The sequence below is a fragment of the Papilio xuthus genome, unplaced genomic scaffold, assembly GCF_000836235.2.
Source record: "Papilio xuthus unplaced genomic scaffold, Pxut_1.1 DF825783.1, whole genome shotgun sequence".
In the NCBI taxonomy this organism is placed as follows: domain Eukaryota; kingdom Metazoa; phylum Arthropoda; class Insecta; order Lepidoptera; family Papilionidae; genus Papilio; species Papilio xuthus.
Window position 1 is genome coordinate 774,304 of NW_013532866.1, and position 26,935 is coordinate 801,238.

The 26,935-nt window shown below is 31.9% G+C and overlaps 1 protein-coding gene across 2 annotated transcripts; it reads left to right on the plus strand.

The window, feature by feature from the left end:
* Nucleotides 1-1,234: 1,234 nt before the first annotated feature.
* Pu (GTP cyclohydrolase punch) lies at nucleotides 1,235-26,702 on the plus strand. 2 transcript variants are annotated; one of them, XM_013323222.1, is made up of 7 exons: nucleotides 14,395-14,495; nucleotides 20,588-20,876; nucleotides 22,957-23,064; nucleotides 23,677-23,778; nucleotides 24,183-24,348; nucleotides 24,747-24,863; nucleotides 25,371-26,702. In XM_013323222.1, exons 2-7 carry the CDS (start codon nucleotides 20,612-20,614, stop codon nucleotides 25,498-25,500), a joined length of 888 nt encoding a protein of 295 aa, XP_013178676.1. In that variant the 5' UTR covers nucleotides 14,395-14,495; nucleotides 20,588-20,611; the 3' UTR covers nucleotides 25,501-26,702. The 2 variants fall into 2 exon arrangements, with proteins under 2 accessions (XP_013178677.1, XP_013178676.1); XM_013323223.1 differs by lacking the exons at nucleotides 14,395-14,495; nucleotides 20,588-20,876 and adding an exon at nucleotides 1,235-1,612.
* The last annotated feature ends 233 nt before the right edge of the window (nucleotides 26,703-26,935 follow it).

Below are 26,935 nucleotides of genomic sequence, written 5' to 3' on the forward strand. Positions count from 1 at the left end.
ATGCAATCGGCACTAATGCTAACACAGAAGTCCGTGTATGACAGTTTGCGTTTGTATTATCTTTAGTTAAATTATCAATCAATCTAACATCCGGGATAAATTTATATCCGGACGGTGTGACCTTGCTACGAGCATTCTAAAATTTAAAGAGACAGAAAGAAAAAACTTATTACGCTAATGAGTTTTAAAATGCTCTTAATAATTAGTACTCCGTTTATCACTCGGATAAATAAAAGAGGTTGTTGATAAATTTACTTAAAACAAGCAGACGCCCGTGACTCAGTCCGCGCATTAAAAAAATGATAATTTTCAGCCAAATTTCAGCGAGATCCATGCAGATGTTCTGGAGATACCTTCAAACAAACATTCATCTAAACATTCGCATTTATAATATTAGTAAGTAAATGAGTTGACTATACAGGATGTTCCAAAAGGTTACGTACATAGGAAGGGGGATGATAGGGGTGGTCGCAAGGGTCACCAGAAAAATAAAATAAAAATTTCCCTCTGGGTATTAAATTTTTTTTTTTAAACTTATAAATTTTACACCTTCTGGGGCAATTTTAATTTTCTTTAAACTCTTTGTTAGTTGTATTGTTTTTTATTTCATATTGATAAAAGGTTATTATCGATAACATAATAGCTTTTTTGTAAATGTAGCAATATTTGTAGGTCATTGGTTACAAAATTGCCCCAGAAGGTGTAAAATTTTTAAAGTTTACAAAAAATGCCCTTTATTTTTTTAAATTCCCAGAGCGGAATTTTTATTTTACTTTTCTGGTGACCCTTGTGACCACCCCTATCATCCCCCTTCCTATGTACGTTACCTTTTGGGACACCCTGTTTAGATAAAATGAACATTGACAAGGATATATGACTGGAGGAGTCATTGCAAACATCCATTTTTCCACTCCATCAATTTTAGTAGTTTTAGTATTTTAATAATTTATGTCTAGACTACATATTTTTAGTCTAATAAATTGTAAATTATTTTAGTACAAGGTGAATATATTGTTTGATTTCTATCGTTAAAAAATCTGATGCAATCGTTAACAAACCAGCGGTGTTATCAAGTGATTGGTATTAAAAAAAATTAAAAAAAATATATAAATAAATTAGATATTTATATTATCTAACATTATTACACAATATTTAATTTAATATAAAATCAAGTACAGCACATTTTTGTATAAATAAACGTGATTGTTGTGAATCACGCCATTTTTACATCAGAGACCATAGACATAACTCGTTTGAACGTTACTTTTTAATTTTCCGTCACCGACAATACTGACGTTCAGCCTAACAAGTACAGCTCATATTTTTATTCCAACCGCGATTACCTTGACCGTAACTTAAACACAAAAAAAAACTGGTTCTTGCTCCAGTAATTATTCATTTAAATATCCTTCATTGCCATTTGCAAAGTTATAATTTGTGTAAAGTGACGTTTGAAAGCGCGCGAAAATCGCTGCACTCCCGCGTTCCTTCCAGCCGGGGTTTTTTTTTTCTAATTTTACAACAATGAAGGAATTAACGGTGTCTACCAGCCAGTGCTTGGAGCAGAATGGGAGTCGCATTATTGCGAAGAACGGAAAGAAATCTGACAATGGTAAGTATCCTATTCTTATCCAAAATGTTTATTTTATTATGTTTTTATTTGATATATAGATATAAGATTTATTTCATGTATTTTATATGTGATATATACATATGACTAATTATTCTAACCTAACAAAATATAGATTAAAAAAAATCGCGCCCTAACAATTTAAAATCTTTGCGTTTTTAAATTAAAATAATATACTGAAAAATTGTATTCAATAAACGGAAAATTATAATTTGCGCGTAAAATTTTAATATTAATTTGAGTTATGTAAGAAAATATTTCATCATCATCATCATCATCATCATCATCAGCTTACTATACGTCCCCACCGAGAGGCTCGAAGCCTACCCTAAGTTAAGGGTGATAAATATTTAATATATTACAAGTTAAATCTATGTGTATTTTTGATCCCTATTCGTTTCTAAATGCATTATACTAAAATTGTGTTAGTGTTTTTAGATTTAAACTAGTTGTCGTCCGCGACTCCGTCCGCGCGGGATTAAAAATAGATATTGGCCGATTCTCAGACCTACTCAATATGCTTACAAAATATCATGAGAATCGGTCCAGCCGTTTCGGAGGAGTATGGGAACGAAAATTGTGACACGAGAATTTTATATATAAGATATTAAAAATCTTGTTGGACTATATATATAAAAGAAAGTCGTGTTAGTTACACTATTTATAACTCAGGAACGGCTTTACTGATATGGCTGAAAATTGGTGAGGAGGTAGCTTAGAGCCAGGAGACGGACATAGGATACTATTTATTCATTTTTTTTTCGAACTCATGCCTTGAAGGGCTGCTTTTTATTTAACTTATCTATATACTAAGTTTTTTTATACATCCACACGGACGGATTCGCGAACGACAGCTGGTAATCTTACTAATATTATAAATGCGAATGTTTTGATGGATGTTTTTTTGAAGGTGTCTCCAGAACCAGCATGGATCTCGTTATTTGTCATAGATGTAGAACATAGACTGTAGACACATAGAATTAATGAAGTTTTTTTAATACATCGCGGACAGATTCCAGGGCGACAGCTAGTCAACTAGTATTTGATATTTTCTGCCTTAGAGTAACTGTAACTATGGTAACGAGGAATAAAAGAAAACCTATATAAAACTCCAGCATACTTAAGTTACTACGTAAGTTCTGTCAAATAGGTCCTTCCGTTTCGAAGATTACGTGGATTACTTGTTTTTTATAAGTAACGCATGTACATCATGATTTTTTTTCTTTATAATTCATACAGACTATATATTTTTTCATACTAATATTATAAATGCGAATGTCTGGATGGATGTTTGTTTGAATGTATCTCTAGACAGTCTGCATGGATTTGGTTATAATTCGGCATAGATGTAGATTATAGTCTGCAAGAACACATAGTGTATTAATTAAGGGTTTTTCAACTTCCGTTCGGTGTCGCGGGCGACAGCTAGTTAACTATAAATATTTTGATATTCACTTTGTCATTTCATGCCTACCGGGTTCAGTCCAGTTCAGTTAGTATATAACGAAAACAACTAAATTGATAAACTTTCCGTAGCAACTTTTATCTACATAGGCTTAAGGGTCACGGATATTTTTTTTAACGTTAGCAAAAAAAAATTTGATAAGAAAAATCGAGGATTCTTTTCAAACGTTTATATTATTTTATACTTTATTTTGTTTCCTTATTGCATTTGTCGATCACCTACTCGCTGGTCCGATCAAGTGCAGGCTATATTGGGACTTAATAACACGACTGCCCTGAGACAAGCCGAAGACAGGACGGCGCGGAGGCAGCTGGTCCACACGGCCGTTGAAGCGTACCAGGACAAGCACGACCTTCAGTAATGAAGAAGAAGAAGAAGAATTGCATTTATATAAAGTTTTCATCTTACTTATCTGTAGTAATACTAGCTGTTGTCCGCGATTCCGTCCGCGCGGGATTAAAAATAGATTCTCAAGCCTATTGCATATGCATAGAGTCATAAAAATCGATTACACCGTTTTGGAGGAGTATTAGCATGCATTGTGACACGATAATTTTATATATAAGATTATAAAGAGGAAATATTTGATTGTTTACATTGAATAGTCTTCAAAACTATTAAACTAATTTGAAAGGTTCTTTCACTGTTGGGTAGCTACACTATCCCCGGGTGACATAGGATATTTATATTACTAGATTTTTATTTATTCTGTATATTTTTTTTCTGTAAATACGTAAATCGAAAACTTTGTGTCACTTTTTAAAGAAATTCCACGAATAAAAGAACGAAGAACATAAAGCTATCAAGTATGAAAAAATGCCTATGAATAATGGTCGAGGTTATTGGCGATCATTAATTAGTCAAATATTATTTTGATTATCGTTAATATAACGTTTTATTGAAGAAATTATGAAACTACTAATCTTTTTTTTAATTATGTAACTTTATTTAAAATCATATATAATGGATACGTAATTATTTAATTTCAGTATAATTCAAAATATCTGGCAGTATTCATTAAAACTTTCGCATTAAAAAAAAAACAAATTTGACATTAGCTGTAGCGTTCATAAACACAGACTATTCTTATTAAAAAAAAAACTATTTCAAGAAAATCTTATTGTATTCATTCATTCATTCATTTCTCTTGACACGCGATATCTTATTTTAAGAATCAATTTAGTATTTCCGAGTATACGAGCCTTGGACTAATTTTACCGCTCTATTTAAATAAAATAATGAACCTTGTCTATGCAAGTTTCCGGTTTGGTTACACATATTTACCCTTTATTAGTTTATTTTTTACAGATAACAAAATGAGTTTTGATTTGTAAATAATTGTAAATCACAATTTTGTAATTTTATTTAACATAATTTAACTAGATTAGCTGTCACCCGTGACTCTGATGCCGCGAATTAAAAAAAACCTCATAAGTAGCCTATGTGTTCTTCCAGACTATGTTCTATATGTATGCTATATTTCATCGAGATTCGTTTACACATCCATCTAAACATTCGCATTTATAATATTCGTAAGAAATAAGAAGTAAGATGGATATTTCTTAGAAGATATCTCCAGAATGGCTGCATATCTCGCTAAAATTTGGCACAGATGTACATAGCTTTCCAGGCACAAAAACTACTAATTAAGTTTTTTTATTCAGCACAAACGGGGTCGTGGGCGACAGCTAATAAAAAAATCAATTTTCTATCGTGTTTTTCTGTATTGCATCTTGATTTGTGCTTTGGTGATGACAATTCCATTTTGACAGTCTGCAGTCAAAATGACAGGACCAATTTTGACATAGTCATTTGTTTTGTATTTTATTCATTCATTGTTCATCATCAGCTCACTATACGTCTCCACTGTGGGGCTCGGAGCCTACCCTAAGGGTGATTAGGCCATAGTCAACCACGCTGGCCAAGTGCGGGTTGACTTCACACATATCTTTTGAATTTGTTTTGAGGTATGTGCAGGTTGCATCACGATGTTTACCTTCACCGTAAGAACGTCGGATAAATGTACATATGTAAATCGGAAATAGAAAAACACATTAGTACTTGGCGGGATTCGAACCCAGGACCTGCAGATTGCAAGTCAAGTGCTTGACCACTGAGCCACCGACGTTCCTTGTTTTGTATACTTCCCTTGAATGTGTCCCATGTAATCGGGTTTTTTTGGTTAATTAATTGATAAATATTATTGTTTTCCTATGTGTCATTTGAAGGTCGTATTATGAATCATTATTTAATATACAGTATTGTTTCTTAGTAATATGATCAGAGGAAAATACCTCATTGTAAGATTTTTAAGGTTATTACCCGATCACTTGAAACTAACTGAATTGTTTAATTGTCCTTTTAAATTTGTTATTTCCCCGTTTGATAATATTTCATTTGTGTTCTTCGTATCTATGACAGATCTACACAGACCGACAAGAATATCTGATCCAGTGCTGTCAAACTAAATTCTGATAACACACTAGCGCCCCTCTCACAACATTAAAAAAGTGATATAATCTTTTTCGTACTATAACTGTCAGGTTAGATTTTATCCTTTATAATTATTAATTTATAATATTACAAAATTTTTGTTGATAGCTCACTGGATACGGAGATGTGACTTCTTTCATTTTTTTGTATTACTAGATTATAACTGCTGCTCCGTGTAAAAAAAAACTTAATTAGTAGCCTATGTGTTGTTCCAGACTATGTTCTACATCTATGCCAAATTTCATCGAAATCCATGCAGCCGTTCTGGAGATATCTTCAAACATCCATTTAAACATTCGCATTTATAATACTCGTATTAGTAAGATAAAAAGCCGTATGAAAATATTAATAATTAAAATATCTAAACGTTTTATACTCTATTTGTACTCTAGTTACATAAATCTATTATTTAACGAACAAAGTTACAAGTTAGCCAATGACCCTGCACGTTACCGTGTCTAAGGCCGAGGTCAGATATAAGGTCAACTTATGTCATAGAATACGTTACTTAGTTTGCAATTTGTTCTCTCTGTTCTCTACATAAAGAATTATAGAGATAGCAATATTGTTATATCGGTTTTACGATACTAGAGATTGGCCCTTATTATTTATATTTCACTAGTTGTCACACGCGACTCCGTCCGTGAAATAAAATAAAACATAATTAGTAGTTTTAGACATTATTAGTTGGAAAGCTTTGGCGCGATCAAGTGTCAGAATGATTAGTGATGGGACATAAACGTTGACATTTTAATTAGGTTAGTGTTGCGCCGATACACCGGCACAGTGTCGGATGTTCTTCCTAACAGTTGCCTATGTGTTCTTCCAGAGTATGTTCTACATCTATTTCAGCGAGATCCATGCATTCGTTCTAGAGATACGAAATACTGAACTTTTGCATTTATAATATTAGTAGCTATTGGTAGCGATTCCGTCCGCGCAGGATTAACAAAACTTAGTACAAGTGATTTCCAGGTCATGATCTACATTTATACCAAATTTCATTAAGATCCGTTGAGCCGTTGATATCTTCTAACAAACATCTATCCATCCAAACATTCGCATTTATAATATTAGTAAGATTGTTATGCAGAATAGAAGTTAAGGCTCTAGTTGTCAGTAAGTTTCCGGTTAGTTAGGCTCTCTGGTCTGTTTACCATCAAGGCTGAACGATTCTTAACTACATTATAATGAACGCCTGCGGATTGTGTACGGTGACCATGAGTTTACATTTATCATTTAAAAAAATATATTTGTTAGATATTTGATTTAAAAATAAAAAAATCAAACAGCGAAATAACGAACTTAACGTTACTTCTACTTTTTTAAACAATATAATGTGAGCGTCGGTGGCTTAGTGGTCAAGCACTTGACTTGCAATCTGCAGGTCCTGGGTTCGAATCCCGCCATGTACTATGTTTTTCGATTTCCGATTTACAGATGTACATTTATTCTACGTTCTTACGGTGAAGGAAAACATCGTGATGCTGCACATATCTGTAAAGAAATTCAAATAGATGTGTGAAGTCAACTAACTCGCACTTGACCAGCGTGGTTGACTATGGTCTAATCAAACTTAACTTAGGGTAGGCTCCGAGCCCCTCGGTGGGGACGTGTAGTGAGCTGATGATGATGATTATAACACAAATTCAAACCGGACTTAAACAAAGTAAAATGTCAGAAGTTCCGCAATTACAAATGGCAAGAGACTTTCGAGCATCCTCGCGTGCTTACTTATGAAGCTTCTTGTAAAATGATATCTAAATGTACGTCCGTTCCTATATTATTAAAAACACATTAGCCACGTTGCTAGTTGCTTAGAAACTTCTTCTTCTAGCTCTACAGCCCTTTGTGGGCCTTGGCTTGGTCCAGCAACTTTTTCCACCTCGGTCTATCTCTGGCCACGGACTTCCAATTTGCTTCGAAACACTAATAGCCTAATAGTTAAGGGTACTGATTTCGTCTCGAAAAACACATTAGTTGCAGTCGGTTTAAGAGGGATACTTTGTTTAACATATTAACTCATTAAGTCTACAACGATTCAACGCATATTGAAATTTGGCACAGATATAGAACTCTCGTGTAACACATGATTATTATTTTCTGTTATTTGAACAGATGAAGTGGTAAGTAAAGGTTAGTATTACATAAAAAAAAACATTAAAACAAATAAATTGTCCTTAAAATCTTGGTTACCTTACACAATTACTTCCAACATAGCTTTAGTTAATTAAATAACATTTGTAAGTAATTGTTTTAAAATGTAATTTTTATATATTTCAATAATTTATTACAAAACCTTCAGAGTTTTAAAGCAAATATTAATGTTTCGTAACAAATATAGAAGGATTTCATTAGGTCTTTTAGCATTTAATAAATTTACGAGATCTTATAAAAAAATCTTACTAATATTACAAATGCGAATGTTTAGATGGATGTTTGTTATTAGGTATATTCAGAACAGCTGCATGGACCTTGCAGAAATTTGGCATAGATTTACAACATAACCTGGAAAGCCAAGGTTACTGCTATTTTTTTTAATCTCACAAGCCGACAGCTAGTTTAGTAATAAAGCCATATCTGTCGGGATAGTGTAACTTACCAACAGTGAAGGAATTTTCTAAATCTGTTCAATAGTTTCGAAGCCAATTCAATACAAACAAACAAATCTTTCGTCTTTATAATCTTCTTATATATAAAATTCTCGTGTCATAATTTTCGTTCCCATACTCCTCCGAAACGGCTTGACCGATTCTCATGACATTTTGTTAGCATATTGAGTAGGTCTTGGAATCGGCCAACATCTATTTTTAATCCCGCACGGACGGAGCCGCGGGCGGCAGCTAGTATTAGTATATAGATGTTTTTATTGTATGTTGTTGGTTGCAATATTGACGTGATTTGATTACATATTTGTAATTTTATGTACGAAATAAACAGTAAAATTAAACCGCAGGTTTATTACAGTTCTGTGGTTAGTAATAACGTGACAGTATATTAGTTATATTGGTTCCTAAGATATTGCATTTATTTGTGGGAGTCACAGCCGGAGAATACTTTTTCAAATAAAACATAGTTCTTTAACTCATATATTTCTTTTGAAACTGTAAACAACTTTGTCAAAAACACCGCTGTTACATTGTCTTTACGATTAACCGAATGTCAGAAAAAAACATGGCCGTCATTCAGAGAATCAATTACAATACTTTTAATTTACGATAAAGAAATACCGTCAGATAATTAACATGATAAGTTGAATACTTCTATTTTATATTTGAGAATCAAATATTTAAATAATCTTTTGGATGGTAATACAAATGATTAATGTTGTTATATTAAATAAACAAAAGTGTTATTGACTTATAGCATAGACTAAATAACGTTTTAGGTTAAGAATATATTACAGAATATATAAAATGGCTAACATATTTCAATGATTTTTTTACCTTTTCTTTATAAAAATGTCCCCCATGGTTATTATATTTATCTCATTTAACTCATATTTAATTTCAAAAGATAAACAAAATGTTCTAAACTAATAATAGTTATAGCATCACAAATGTAATGGCCGCCTCCGAAGGAACAGTGAATTTTACGAAGAAGGGGAACGCATAGGAAGGGTAAATATTCCTTTCTGTACGTCCCTCCTCCGTCGATTAAAGGTATGCAAAACATTTGTAATTGCGAATGTCTACGGACAGCAGTCTCAGGTCTGTGGAACTAATTTTTGTGAAATTATTTCCAACAATTTACTTTTATATTAAAGCAACCCTTTTATATAACCTTTGTGATGGTTGTTTTTTTTATTAAATAATATCTGAAATTACTAATTTTCTGCTGAATTAGTATTAACCGTTTTGCTTTGATAATATAAAGATTGGCTTTGTGATTACTTTTTGTTTGATTGACAAAAAGGTCTTTATTCCGTTTGTATTAAATCTTACTAATATTATAAATGCTAATGTTTAGATGGATGGATGTTTTTTTTTTAAAAAGTATCTCCCGAACGGCTTAAAAGATTTTGATATAATTTGGCACACATAATCTAGAAGAACACATAGGTTACTTGATAATTTTTTTAAATTCCGCGCGGACAGAGTCGCGGGCGACAGCTAGTTATAATACGCTTCTTTATATCTGCATTGTGATGATGAGCGGAAGGTCAAGAAATATATACATTGTTGATTTGAAGTTTAAATGTCGCTTGATAGCAAGCAATAACAACGTATTAATGAAATATAGAGATAACGTCCCAAAAAAACATCCATCCATATGAACTTTTGCATTTATAGTATAACTAGCTGCCCGCGACTCCGTCCGACTAGTGACAATCGCAATATTCAGTCGATAAATCGATAAAATAATTTAATCAACTTTGACATCTTTGAAGATACTAATAAGATTAATTGCGATTATTTATAGAAAGGCGCTTTCTAATAAAATTCAATTACGACTGAGATCAAAAGGTGGGATAAATAATGTTAATAGGGAGCTAACTAGTTTATTACAGAATATATTTAGTCGTACTAATGGTCGTCTATTGGTCGAAAGTAAACAATAAAAATAAATTATTTTTGAAAATAGCGTTTTTTTCTCCGCCAAGTGCTTAATACTTTTAAGGCGCGTTATTCACTTTAATACTGGCATTAAATTACAGTAGAAATGACGTCACGGCTTAAGTCAATACGGTCAGCAGAAAAAAAAAGATTTTTCTTAACATGTCATAAAATCCAGCTTAAACAAGTAGAGGAACAAATTTTAACCACAAATAGCGTAAAGTTATTTTTTTTACATATTTATCTAAAACATAAAGAGGAAAGATTTGCATTGAATAGGGTCCGAAACTACTGAACTGATTGGAAAAATTCTTTCACTGTTTGGAAGCTTTACTATCCCTGGGTGACAGGTTAGATCAGTCTTTCCCAAAGTGGGCGATAACGCCCCCTTGTGGGCGCTGCAGGTCTCAAGTTGCGGGTTATAGTAAAAGTTTCGTTTAGAATTCTCCGTTAATATACATATATAGGTCACAATAATTAATTTATTTAATTTGAAGTTATAGTGGTTTTTAAATATGTCAAAATATGGGGGCGCTAAAAAAAATATTTATTCTCAAAGTGGGCAGTAGACAAAATAAATTTGGGAACCACTGGGCTATATTTATTACTAGATTTTTTAAACTGTGTGTAAGAAGTCGCGGGCAACTGCTATATTTAATAACTTAAGAAGATTACTTAGTAACTAATTTTGCGATAAGATTTCTGAGAATTGAACTTTAGGATGATATGATGTTTATTTTATTTTTCCCGTATCATGCTTGCATCATTATAATTTAAACGACTAAGCCCTGGTTTCTAAGGCTAAGATCTCTGAATAAAACATATCGTCAACCCTGTCATTATCTTTGACAAAATAAAGATAACAATTTTTTTTAAACAAGGATGTTCAGTCTTAGAAACCCACGGTTATTCGTCCAATATAATTAAAGCCAGTTCCACACTTTCAGTTTTTACTGAATAGTCCGACTGTTTAGTTTAATCTGTATGTGTGTCGCTATGTTTATATAAAGTACGGCGTTATTGTACCATAGACAATCCAAACATTCTCTATGACTCAACTCTATGTAGATATTTGAATGAACTTACCAGGTAAATGTAAAACCCCTTAACATAGAAATGAGGAAGGAAATCAAGTTAAATTATTCTTCGAAACTGTATGAAGATAATTAAAAAACAATTGTTACGAGATTTTTTATAATCAATATAATTTGAAGACCTTATAAGGTTGTCAATATCGAAACACAGGTATAAAGACATGTTATACTTTAAAAAGAAAACAAGACCGATAACAAATTGGTGTTACAGTGTTAACTTACTGTTATAATCAACTGTGTAGCACACTGAAGGTTAATTTGTTTAATGGAAAACAAAAACTCATGTGAAGCAAATTTTCTCTCTTTCACACATCATTGTTACCTTATCTTTCATCTCACTCGTGTAACGAAATTGAATTAAGCATATAAGTCAAAAATCTTTCAATCTTCCATTAATTCAAAAAAAGTTTAGATTTAAATAATTTAATGTCATAAAAAAAAAATTACCTTAAAATACTTTTCTACAGATTACTTTAACAGTGAGTTTCTAAGACCAAAATTCACGTTTAAAACATATTATTAAACTCTTTGTACGTAATGACAAGGATGACGATATATTTTATATTATTCAGGTCTCGGAAATCAACGGTAAGTCTAATAAAATTGCTCTTTGGTTATTCCCATAGCAACAAGATGTTTAAATGGTAGGTTCACTGCAAACCAGTATTCCATGATATGCCAAAGGTTTTCCCGTACGGGAATCCCATTCAAACTATTAACGTACGGAGTACATGTATTAAAACATATTATTGTCTCTATTTTACCAAAGGGAATGTAAGGGATGAAGATGTTTTTGCGCAATGATAATTCAGTTAGCTTGTGGGACAACAATTAGGAGGTAAATTGGTCATTTTGTTGGGATATTTTTATTTTTTGTCGTAAATAAATCTTCATACATATCTTAGTAATATTATAAATGCGAATGTTTAGATATTTGTTACGAGGTATCTCCAGAACGGCTGCATGAATCTCTATAAAATTTGGCATAGATGTAGAACATAGTCTGGAAGAACACATAGGCTATTAAATAATTTGTTTTTATTCCGCGCGGACAGAAACTTTGTTAGTAAATAAAGTATAAATAGATACGAGTTTTAAGCCATTTTCTTAGTTTAGTTCTTTTTTTAAGTTGGAAGTTTTGTAAAATCATAGATTTTTTTGCAGTCTGTACTATTATTAAGTCACTCTCTCAACGCACATTTCTTTATCCTTCCTTTATCTAAAGTTACGTAGAGTTATTTTATTAAGGGAAATAAAATATCTACTTATATGCTTATTCTACTTTATTTTACGCATAAAAAATGTAGTTGAGAAAACATAACCTACATTGATTGTGAATTCCACCTAAATTTGCCGAAATAGCGAAGCGACCGCTGCCAATTGACATTTGCAACAGATTGCCTTTTATCGATGAAGGAACACAGAGTTTCCCTAACTATGCGTCCCCTTCTCTGTCAAATCGACTAACCCTTCCCTTTCTTTCTAATAAGAAAAGATGCATACATTATTTTGGTCATAACACCCTAAGCGTGGGTTTCCGAGACCAAAATTCTCGTTAGAACATATTGAAGGATGACGATGTATTTTATACAAAAAATTTGGGTTTCAGAAACCAATGATAAGTCACATTTATGTTTGCCTTTTGAGTTATTATAACAAATTATGTTTCTTAATTTATTTTTTACCTTACAAGGATAAGGCACTCATAAAAATATCCTAAATATAACGCGGTCATTGATATTCATAAATTGAATAAGGAAGCAAAAAAACACTGAATATAATTTTGACATGCACTTTTGTAAAGTACGAGCGATTCATCTGGCCTCGTGAGATGTGTTGTGCTTAATTTTACGTTAAATTTATGTCATAGAAAATGACATAAAATAGGAGAAGACAATTCCAAAGGATTGTTATACTTTTAACAATGACAGACGACTTGTTATTTGGTTTACTTAAAACTTAGTAAAGCAATTTCATCTTACTAATATTATAAATGCAAAATTTTAGATGGATGTGTTTTAGAACGTACACGTACAGCGTGGTTGACTATGGCCTAATCACCCTTAACTTTGCGTAGGCTCCGAGCCCCTCGGTGGGGACGTATAGTGAGCTGATGATGAAGTTTAATGTGGTCTCACTGGTCGAACAATGACGTCCATCTTATTCTCTTCGATAAAACAAAGATCACATAGGTACATTTGATTGGTACAGTAATTTTTGGGGTCATTATGGTCCGAAAAACCCCGTATCAAAGTTTCTAAGCTCAGCAAACGTCATGATGACGTATAAGTCGTTAACATACGTATATTGATTTCCCGCGCTCACACACGCGCAGTAGAGGCCAGCGGGTAGGGTGACTATGTTATGAGTATCAAATTAGGATAGCTTTAAGTTTAAAGCTTGTATTAAGTTTATTTGTAAATAGAAATAGTGGTTCACTGTTGAATTACAGGTGGTTCAGTGTATACTACCTATAGTACACAGTGAGCCAATTTTCTTTTTTTTTAAACTTGATTTACGGTCTTTATTCGTTTCTCTGGCTTTCTATAAACTGAATATAAGAAACTCTATTAAATTGCCTAAACCATGACACCAAAACGAAATTCTTAACTTTAATTTCTAACAAGTTACATGACTTAGAAAAAAGGTTGGTTCACTGTTCAACAAGGCACCCTACTACTAATTCGACGACGGACGAATGCGTGTATATATACTTTTGAAAACGAAAGCGTATAAAAGTTTTTGAAGCTTTATAATGTACACGTATTTATGGAGCTGACTGTACTCTTTCCTCTTTCTCTATTCTTGATAGACATAATTAATAAATTTTTAAATACATTTATGCAGAGGCAAGAAGGATTATAGAGCCTTACTAACGGTCGCCCACAACTCTGTCCGCGCGGAAAAAGATTAATAGCCTATGTGTTAATCCTGACAATGTTCTATATGTATGCCAAATTTCATCGAGATTCGTCGAGCAGTTCTGTAGATACCATCAATCAAACATTCATCCATCTAAACATTCGCATTTATATTATAGTATAGTTATAATATTAGTAAGATTCCCTCCCCATAATGTTCATATTAGACTGTCCTTAAGATTGAGAAATGTTTGGTGAACGCAATAGCACGTACAAAAATCATCTGTTGGACTCGATATCGCTCAGTCAGCCATAACACCAAGACGCGACAGCGCGTCACATCGGCCATCTTTATTTTTGTTTGTTTCTTGCTTTTTAACAAATATATTTTAACAAGTACGTATTAAATAAGATTTATTAATTGTTTTAAATTCGATGTGTGCAAATGTATCGTGCGATGTGTTTATAGTGAAATAAATAACAGTAAGTCGGCAAATATAAACAAAACATTCGATAATCCTTGCGCAGTAAACTCGGTTTTACTAAAAAAAAATAGTTCAGTTTTAATTAATTGAGATAACAGAGGGTTTCTAAGACTAAAATCTCGGGTAAAAACATATTTTTAACTATGGGTTTTCAAAGATAATGACTATATGTTTTATACAGAGATTTTGGTGTCAAAAATTAACGTTAAATTAGGCGTTTTATTTATTCATACTGCAGATACTAAATTGACTATCAGTCATCAAAATACGTGTTCATTTATTAACCAAATGATACACGAGATTCTTGTATGTAAGTTTTTATGTATATCGGTTAGTATAAAAGATCTATTGCGATTTGTAACCTAAATTAATGAACCGATTTTGACAACTAAGGTCTCATTCGATTCGTTTTATTTCCCGGAGTATTTTAGTTCTGTCGAGTTTTTTGAGTTTATAAAAATTAACAACCAGTTATTGTCCTTGAAAACGAAAAGTTACTTTGACTTATAAGTAAACAATTTAAATATTATAATTTTAATGTATCGTGTCAAGTTGCTGATTTACAAGGTTTAAATTATTTGAAAAGCTGTATTTACTAGCGATCGGCCGCGACTTTGTCAGCGCAGAAAAAAATATATAATACGCCCGCGTTCATCTGTCTGCACGTTAAAGTCCTGTCAAAATCGGTCGAGACGTTCCGGAGATCACACAGAACAAACATCCAGGCAAAAATTTTAAAAATTAATTTTTCGTTATTACGCAAATACATTAGGCAATTTGTTTTTTTTTTCTCTGTTACATACAGACATTCCAATTTTATTGATATAAATTATTTACGATTCCAATTAAATTTGAGATTAATGACAGTGACATTTCACTTTCCCGCCATATATCTTATCGATCGATCTATTTAGCAACAAAACGACTTTAGGTTTCTAAATAGATTCTAGACTTTGCTGCGATAATTTGAATAACGGTTACAAAAGTTACGGTAATGATTTTTCAGTTGTCTTTGGTAATTTTCATTTACTTATCTGGCAACATTTAAAACAGTTTATATTATCTTTGGCTGCTGTGATTCTAATTTTCAAAGTTTTGATCGCTTCCAAATATTTGTAAACGTAGTTGTTTTTTTTACAATGATCTGAGTCGTAATAACTGATTGTTTTACAGTTCTATTGATTTTATTTCTTACTAGCTGTCGTGCACGACTTCGTCCACGCTGAAAAAAAATCTTAATGAGCTTACATGGTCTTCCAGACTATGTTCTACATCTGTGCCAAATTTCATCGAGGTCTGTTGAGCCGTTATGGAGATACCTTCTAACAAACATCCATACATCTAAACTTTCGCATTTATAATATTAGTAACGTATCGAAAACTAATGTTTAGTTTGTATTTTACCTTTGTAATAGCAAAATCTAAATAGTTTGGTTTTATATATATTTTTTTTATATTTAAATGCTTTTGGCGTTGATTGTACTTAACCAAAGTAAAGGACACGCGTTCACTTTTGTAGAAGCAAGGACATTTCTGTCTTAATCGAGGTATTATGTTACATTACATTCAAAAGTAATCCATTGCGTTCACAAATACTTATTTACTGCCACACATAGTATTTAATTGGTTACTAAGGGAGACATTAAGTGGGAGATTTAGTTTAATTAATTTCGTTTTAGATGTGTTAAGTTCGTTTAACCTTGCCAAAGCTTATGAGTATGTTTTAGAGTCTAGGTAAATCAGAATTTTTCACATTAAGGTTATGTGTCTCTGTTAGTTTGTGTCAAATTTAGTAATTTAAATGACACCATTTGATAGATTGATTTGAAAATTGGTATACATCTTACTAATATAAATGAGAATGTATGGATGGATGTTTGTTAAAAGATATCTCAAGAACAGCTCCATGAATCTCGTTGAAATTTGGCATAGATGTAGAACATAGTCAGGAAGATCACATAGGCTACTAATTAAGTTTTTTTTTTTATTTCCAGCGATAGCTAGTACTTGATATACATATCGTATCTTAATTTTTATGTTTGAAATAAAATTATCACAGGTAAATAATATCTAGAGATAAAAATCACGTTTATGGTAAAGTAAACAATGACTCATAGTGTAATGCCAGTGTTGCCATGTTTAATTACTAACAATTATAGTAGAAAAAAATGTTTAATAAAATAGTACAATCAAGTTAAAAATTGTTTGATTTAAATTTATTAGGCAATAAGCGTAAAAAATTAATGAGAGAAATTAAAAAAAAAACTGTAGACTAACTGGTAAAAAAGGAGACACGATTTAAATAGTTTTATAGATAAATTATGTAATTATAAATACATAAATATTAATCAATTGTATTAAGTAATTATTATACTATTAAAAAAAACATATCCACGCTTAACTAGCGATCGCCCGCGACTTATCCGCGCAGAAAAAAAGTGTTCTATAATAAGCCCGCGAGTATTAGCTAACTTCCCGCCAAAGTCCTGTCAAAATCAGCCCACTTGTTAGGGATTATCCGTAACAAACGCAACCTTCCGGATAGACATACAGACGGGCAAATTTTTTTAAAGATTTTTCGTTCTGAGCTACACAAATACATTGTTTAAACGAAATATATTTTTTCGATGTTACATACAGACACACCAATTTTATTTATATGTATAGATAGATAATTGTAAACAGTGGAAAAGTTAACAGGTTACGCAACTTTATAGCTATATTAAACGTTCTGATTATTAAAATCATTTTACATATTAATCAAAAATGTTAATTTAATATAAATATTAAAGTTTTAAATTAATGTGATACGTTTTTGGAGTTTTATGAGAGCTCTTGATTTTATTGAGTCTAATATTAGCTGTCGCCCGCGACACTATCCGTGCGGGATTAAATAGAAACTTAATAAGTAGTCTATGTGTTCTACCAGACTATGTTCTACATCTATGCCAAATTTCAGCGAGATCTATGCAGCCGGTCCGGAGATATCTTCAAACAAACATCCATCTATACATTTGCATTTATAATATTAGTAAGAAGTAAGATATCTTTTGTCGTAATAGGGCTTTTCGTAGACGAGAAACATAAATCTTCCAAGGTTTCCCTAATATTGAGTAAATCACGCTCCGAACAAAACGTTCAATCGTCGACGCGATTCGGTCAGTAGAGGCATAGAGATGTCAACTGTATAGATTTGTTCCGCCATCTTGAAAATTGCAATGACATTTCTCACGACGATTTTGACGCGAAGCGACTGTCTTTGGTATCGAATAAACAAAATCTCGGCGATGCATGTTAACGTACCTCTTTGATATTACAATAATTAAGTTGCTAAGCGACTAAAATCGCCGGGATTATTTAGGTAGCCTTGTGTTAGAAGAGATTTAGTACGTTTGGATTGAGTCAAATATTTAATTGAAACGGAATCCTTGACTGTATTTAACGTGTTTAGTCCTTCTTAGAACGTAGTTAATTATCTAACAATGTCCATTATGTACATACCTATCTTCCATGTTACACAATCTTTCGTAATAGTATTTCAATTTTAGGGTTCCGTTTCCTCAACGTCGGAAGACTACGACAGTTTTTTTTCTAGATTATTTTGTTAAACATATAAAAATGTTTATTCGTTTTTTTAATGTCTATTTATTACTAACTGGCTGACGCTCGCGAATTCTGTGCGGTATTAAAAACAAATAATTAGTAGTCTACGTTCTTCCAGACTGTTCTACATCTATGCCAAATTTCCGCGGTTCTGGAGATATCTTTTAAGAAATATCCATTTATAATAATAGTCAGATGTCATTACTTTATTACTTTTTAATCTCTTATTTAATATTACTCCGATTTAGATATTTTAATTATAGAATTACGTTTAGTAAATCCATTTATTCCACGTATTTAAATTTAATTTATACGGAATCCAAAAAACATAAAACGTTAGTTTACAAAACTTGATATGTTTGGAATTTTAATAATATTCAAATAGCGTACTAGATTTGTTTAGAGACGTTTTATTGTAATAAACGAAAGTGAACCACTTTCCTTGTACCAAATAACTTTCTAAGATTTTTTTAATAAATTATTATAAAAAGGATCTTTTGTCATCCAATTAGTCTTGTTTATAGCACTAGCTGTCGCCCGCGCCATCCGCACGGAATAAAAAAAACATAATAAGAGGCATATATGTTCTTACGGCTATCTTCTATATATGTGCCAAATTTAATCGAAATCCGTTCAACCGTTCTGTACATACCTTCTAACAAACAACCATCCATCTAAGCATTCGCATTTTTAATATTAGTAAGATAAGACGTCGACCCCGACTTAAAACACTCAATAAGTAGCCTATGCGTTCTTCCAGATTATGTTCTATATGTATACCAAATTTCGTCAAGATCCGTTAAGCCGTTCTGGAGATTTCCTTTTAACAAACATCCATCCATTCAAATATTCATATTTATAATATTAGTAAGATTAATTTATAATTATTATACATGTTTTTAACAGTGAAAATCCCTTCTAACATTGTTCCTTGACACACGGAAGTGACACGACCTTACTTTAGATAGCTCTATCATAGACAAGGCAATAATAATAATAAAAATAACCAGTTCAAATCGTTTACAATGTATCATATCTTACTAATATTATAAATACGAAAGTTTATATGGATGTTTGTTAGAATGTATCTTCAGAACAGCTGCATAGATCTTGATGAAATTTGTCATAGATGTAGAACATAGTCTGGAAGAACACATAGGCAACTTTTTTTTAAATTACGCACGGACGGAATCACGGGTGACAGTTAGTTATAGATAAAAATTTTACGATTCCTTTTGGTGAAACAACGAGTTAAGTTGTTTTTCTTCCCAATAAATATAAGTTTAATCACGCGACTTTATTTGCATTGGTTTTTTAACCAATTTTTTTTTGATCTAAAATTCTTTTAACGTATTAATTTTAAGTTAAATCAGTTAAGTAATGATATATTTTTCAAATACAAAAACATACTTAAACTTCCAAGTTTAAGTAAGTTTAAGTACAATTTTAAACTTATTAGAAACCTTGCGTGTGATCTATTTATTATTAATAAACGATTAACCTTCGTTATAACCAGGACCTTAACTTACAAATGTTTGACATTTCCGATTGCTTAAGGCTAGCTAGGTACTTTATCAAATACATATAATATAAATTCAAAAGGTTATTTATCAAGTTCACAATCTAACTGTTAAATTTAACTGCGAGTATAATATTAATACAGAAGAGTAATCTCTATCTTGTAAAAAGAAATCTTACTAATATTATAAATGCGAATGTTTAGATGGATGTCTGTCAGAAGATATCTACAGAACGGCTGTATGGATCGCGATGAAATTTGGCATAGATGTAGAACATAGTCTGGAAGAACATATATGCAACTAATAGAGTTTATTATTTATTCCGCGTAGACGTAGTCGCGGGCGACAGCTATTATGTAATAACACTAATTTCGATGCAGTGGAATACTACTGTAAATTTACAATTCCATGGAAAAATAACCTTTTGAATTATATTATGAATTTTAACCTGAAAAATATTCTGTATATTTTTTCTGAAAGTATATTACAAATTAATATATACAAGCAAATTTTGTCTGTGCGAATATAACTCAAGATTCTTTGTTCTGTAAAATTAGACTTTTGGCAGTTACTTAAGTTTACGTAGGGACCGATGAACATCACGTCTCGTCTTTGTTGCGTTTGTTATTTAACGATGTTACATTTAATTGTTTATCCAATTAATAACTAATTTTCTTTGCTATCGGAAGTAAAACGTGCGTTAATAACTAGAGTTAATCTTAGTACTAAGACATTGTAGTGAGCTTTGATAACCTTCTTTGGGTCAAAGAGGTTAACAAATTGCCGTTCACTCACTTTAGTATGAAGCCGACATTCGCACACATCGAACGTTTAATTTTAAAAATAAAATTTTAATTTATATTAAAAAAATAAATTTCAGTTCAAAAATTAATGCCAATTTAAAATGGCGACAGTGAACGGTAAAGATTTAAATATGGAACAACCAGCGGTGCCGCCATCTTCGTTAATCAGACGCGTCAGTTCGCGTTCGATTCGAAATTCAATTTCAGAAGACAAAGAAAATGGCGTCGATAATAATACGAAGGGTTCCTTCGTCAGCAAATATAAAAAAGCACCAGAAGCATTTAAGAGTTTCCATATAAATGATGTCGAAAATGAATTAGAAGTACCCGGCACACCAATGACACCGCGGACATCGACAACACCTGGTTTGTTTTTTTTTATAATTAATTAAGGCAAAGGAATCTTGGTACTTCAGCCAAATTTTTGTTACGTAATTTTTATATATTTTTATTTATAAAAATATACATTTATTTTGCTGCTTTTAATTGTTAGAAATTGGTATTTTACAATTTTTTTAATTTTATTTTATTACATGCTTTGTTTTTAAAGTTCACAATTATAAGCATATTTTTATTATACATTATTAACTATAATATATTTTGTACATTTTAGCACGTAATAAAATGTTAAATGTTAAAAAAAATCCAACACTGGCGATTTAAAAACAAAATTTTACGATTTAAATAAATCCAAATTACATGACCGTGGCAATTACCCGAATTACAAGGGTAATATTTTCATAAGTTAATACCTTACAAATTGTCGCCCGCGACTCCGCCCACTCGGAGTTAAAGAAAAAACTAGTAGCCTGTGTTCTTCCAGAGTTTATTCTACACTTATGCCAATTTTGAGCGAGATCCATGCAGTCATCCCTGAGATGCTTTCTAACAAACATACATCCAAACATTCGCATTTATAATATTAGTAAGATTTATGACCTATGCCTGTTGTTTTTAAATAAAATGCTTTATATATTAAATATATAAGACCGACAAGGAAATATAATATATACGATAAAAAATACATAAACAAGTGCAACATTGACCTATTTATACAAAAAAAATTAAAAGATAACTTAATTAAAAATGCATAATGAACAGATTAAAAATTTCGTAGTAAAAAAACAATTTAGCACAAACATGTTTCGTGTACAAAGGTAATTAACCTCAACCTTTTTAATCGAAAAGATAAAGACGTGACTGCACACAAAACGCATTGTTTAAAGATTCTGTATATCCGTTTGATTATCATTTTACCCATACATCCATACATCCTTCCATACATTTGATATTGTTGCAACATAATAAAAACGTTTAAATACATTTTTATAACACAATTTTTTAATTGTTTCAACAATTAATTGAGTCTCTTATTAACGATTTAACTCATTAAACAACAGACTACCAAAATAAAATACTCGTTGTCGCCCGCGACTCCGTCCGCGCGGAATAAAAAATCTTAGTACCTAGTCTATCTGTGTCAAATTACAACGAGATCCATTGGGCAGTTGTAGAGATATCTTCTTACAAACATTCACATTTGTAATATTAGTAAGAAGTATTTGGTAGGGTGAAATGGTTAAAGGTGATATTGTTTTATTGTGTAAGTGTGAACGTAATTGAAGATGTAGGGGTCCGTAGGGTTGCCATTATTTAAAAAATGTTAACACGAAAACCGTAAATAAATCAGTGAACAACCCTTGAATATTGATCTTTAGCTACGAAAAGATAAAAAAAAACTGACATCTGGTGATTTTTATGGCTGATTGTTTAGTTGTTAACCATCCACCCAAAGATAGTCGTGTCTCATCCGTATGCATGCAAACTGAAATACTTTGGTTTAATCAGAAATGTTGGCAACCCTAGATCTATGACATCTAGGATTCAATTGAGGATATTGCATAGTTACAGGGTGTTGGTATTAAAATTTAAGAAAACAATAACATTACTTTGGGATTTTATATCATCCCGGTTCTGTATGTGTTGAATATCCAGTGTGTGACCTTTTGTAATCTTCACGACTGAATTAATTTTCACGAGTGAGGTATAAAAAAAGCCTCGATGGCTCAGGGGTAACTTGATTGTAATCTGCAGATCCTAGGTTCTAATCCCGCTATGTACCAATGTTTTTTTTGGATTTCGTTTTACATTTAACATATGTACATTTATCCGTTGTTCTTCCGGTGAAAGAAAACATCGTGATGCTGCACATAGATATGTGCAGCATCGCAGATGCGAAGAAATTTTAAAGATGTGTGAAGTCAACCCGCACTGGTCCAGCTTAATTGACTATGGCCTAGTCAACGTATACGACGTATAGTGAGCTGATGGTGTAATTCGATTCGTATTCTTACTCTGAGTGTCTACAATCAGTCTGATTTAGCGTTTTTTTTATTAACTAATTGTCTATGAACTTAATAACACTAGGTTTTTATTTTGTTCCCAGGTCATGAGAACTGCACATTCCACCATGATTTGGAGCTGGACCACAGACCGCCTACCAGAGAGGCTCTCTTACCCGACATGGCTAATTCCTACAGACTTTTACTCACAGGTATGTTAAACATTGATATAATCTGCATTTGCATAAACAAACATCTAGGTCTTTAAAGGCCGTAGTTGTAGAATTAGCTTCATAAATCCTAGTGCATCATGACCATAAAGAAGACATCAAATAAGTCTAAAGTATAAATAAGCCCGAGACCAATTTTAGTCCTCTTCCAAGGGGAAGGCCTAGATTTTATAATAGACTAGCCGTTGCCCGTGACTCCATTTGCGCGGAATTAAAAAATAACATAATTAGTAGTCTAGTTCCACACTATGCTCTACATCTGTGCCACATTTCATCAAAATCTGTTCAGCCGTTACGGAGATACCTTCAGAAATCCATCCATCTATCGTAGGGGAACGCGTGGTGGAAAGACAATGAATACTCTTGTAGCATTCGTTGCGTAATATTTGGCTTGTTCACTTACCGACACGTGTTCCCGGTCCAAAAGCCCGACATCGAACGTCCCCTCTCTCCGGCATGTACTTATGACGTGTTCGCTCGAGACAAACAACTCCACGTTTATGCTTATACTACAACATTTAAATTTTTTGGGGCCTATATTTAGCGTTTACTTAAAAAATATAGTAATTAATTAGATTTTTTTTATATTTTCAGGTTTGGGTGAGGATCCAGAGAGACAGGGTCTCCTGAAGACACCAGAAAGAGCAGCAAAGGCTATGCTGTTCTTTACAAAAGGATATGACCAAAGCTTGGAAGGTAATATTCACACTTTTTGCTAGTAAACTATTTTGTTAAATATGAATAAATCCGATCATTTTTACAATGGCATTAATCAAGTTAAAAAAGGTTCTCGACAGACAGACGGACGGACAACAAATTGATTTTATAAGTAGTCCATTTTTTTCCTTTGATATACGGAACCCTAAAAAATCTTTTAATATCAACTTTAAATATATTAGAAATTAAATTATTAAACAGAACTAATTCTTTGTTTTTATTTCATCGTACATTATTTTCAAAATGATATAAAAAAAATCGTTATATATTTAATAAGTAAAAAAGTGTCGTCAGTTAATCCGGAAGGCTCGTTACACGTCAAATGGAGTTGTGAAAATCGATCCATTACAACTGAGTACAAATACGTTTTTCTTCTATTCCAGAGGTCCTAAACAATGCTATATTTGATGAAGATACAGATGAGATGGTGGTTGTTAAGGACATTGAAATGTTTTCTATGTGTGAACATCATTTGGTGCCGTTCTATGGCAAAGTTTCCATCGGGTATCTGCCTCAAGGCAAAATACTTGGCCTCAGCAAGCTCGCAAGGTAACTATTCTTATTATGACTAAGTGTGAAAATTTTACTAGCTGTCGCACGCGGCTCCGTCGACACAATAGGTAGCTGTTTCAGACCTACTGAATGTTACTAATATTATAAATGCGAATGTTTAGATGGATGGATGTTTGGAAAAAATCTCCAGAACAGCTGTATGGATCTTGATGAAATTTGTCATACATATAGAACATAGTCTGGAGGAACACATAGGCTGCTAATTTTAAATTATTTAAACTTTCGTGAGACATTATACTAAACTGATATAAAAACGGCTAAACACTCACGAATATACGTGAGTGTTTAGCCGTGTTTATATCAGTTTGCTACTAATTTTGTTCAAAATTCGAGGCGGACGGTGTAATAATATTGCTTTTAAATTTTCTTTACAGAATCGTAGAGATTTTCTCTCGACGCCTACAAGTGCAGGAACGTCTTACAAAACAGATTGCTATAGCTGTCACTCAGGCGGTCAGACCTGCAGGTGTCGCTGTTGTTATTGAAGGAGTGTAAGTCATTAATTTATTATTTTAGGAAGAAAATCCGACACTGCCGGTGTATCGCAACACTAGACTTATTAAAATGTCAACGTTTATGTCCCCTCAGTAATCTTTCTGACACTTGACTTTGTAATAAAAGCCATTCGCGTCAAATGATTTTAACTAATAATGGCTATATAAAAAGCTTTAGTAAGTTGTATGGATTGTACAAAAGATGTATGAAAAAGTAGTACTATGTATAAGGGGTAAAGCCATGAATATGATTGAAGGAAATACTTAAAGATACCTTCCCATACAGGATAGGTTTTAGCATTTCTGGCACTCTGGACAACATTTTTGCCGGGGAAATATTCCAAAGAAATCTTAGGCACCGTAGGCGCCCCTTTAAAGCTATAAACACATTGGTACATGACGGGATTCGAAGCAAAAACTTGCAGATTACAACTCAAGTGCTTTAACCCATGAACTAGACGATCTAGATAGTATTTTTAATTAATTAATTTGTAATTTTTTCAGACATATGTGTATGGTGATGCGCGGAGTTCAGAAAATAAACAGTAAGACGGTGACATCTACCATGCTGGGAGTCTTCAGAGATGACCCGAAGACCAGGGAAGAGTTCCTTAATCTGGTACACTCCAAATAAGACCGGCGATAGAATTTTTATTATTTTAATTTTAATCAAAGAAATGTTATAAAATGAAGATTTTATTATCTTACTCTCTTAAAAAAACTATTGGTCTCAGCGTAATGTTATATAGCCTAAAGCCTTCCTCTATAAATGGACTATCCAGCAAAGAAAGAATTTTTCAAATCGGACCAGTAGTTCCTGAGATTAGCGCGTACAAACAAACAGACAAACTCTTCTGCTTTAGAATATTAATATAGATTATTTAACAAAATTATTTTCTCTTTGAAATATGTCTCGTGTTATTTTTATTCTTAATTTAATTTTTAAATAAAATTCTAAATTTGAATAATAATTTAATTTGAAAAATCTTTTAAATTATAACATTTCTTTGATTCTACATATTTTGTGTTCGTAATTTTATTGAATAATAATAAAAAAAAACATATTTTATTTCTTAATTTGCTATTTGCAAATTGTAAATTAATTTTCCACTTTTATTTTATAGCGTACAAATATTTTAATTATAAATATATTTTTTCGTAATCATTTTTTTTTGTTTATTTTCGTATGAAAATTAACTTTTTTAATTGTACAAGTAAGAAATACAGAGTCTAAAATTATTTATTTAATTAATTTCCGAAAAATGAAAAGTATATTTAATTGTTTTTTTATAACGCTATTAAAATTTTAAAAAAATATTCAGATGCTTACAATGGAATATTCTGGAATTTTCGAAAGGTTATTTTTACAATAATCTACGTATATTTTTAACGTAATAAATAAATAAAAACGTTCCTTTACGTTAATATTTTTTAAACTGCCCTTCGTTAGTGTATTTTAATTTGTATAAGTTTATATTTGATATGAAAATTATACGTTTTATTTTAGACAATAATAGCAGTTAGTTTTATTATATCGAGAAATTAGATGATGTAATTGCCCACGTCATTGTATTTTTCGATATTTGTTAAATTTTTTTAGTACAAAAGAAAAATTCTTAGTAAAAGTTGCCTGTTGTAAAAATGTCGAACATATTATGGCTGATGTTCGACATTTTTGCTATTTTTTTTTGATAATATTGGTTTATATTGCCCGGACCAATATTAATGGTTGCCTTATTGCGATTATACGATTTTTTTATATGTTTAATGTTATACAGATTGTATAATGGATACATATTTTATTTTATAAATAAAGGTTTATATTTTTAAGTTAAACGGTTTTTTTATTTGTAACCCCCAATTCATCATCATCAGCTCACTATACGTCACCACCGAGAGGCTCGGAGCCTACCCTAAGTTAAGGGTGATTAGACCATAGTCAACCACGCTGGCCAAGTGCGGGTTGACTTCACACATATCTTTGAATTTCTTCTCAGATATGTGCAGCATCACGATGTTTTCCTTCACCGTAAGAACGTCGGATAAATGTAGGTAAATCGGAAATAGAA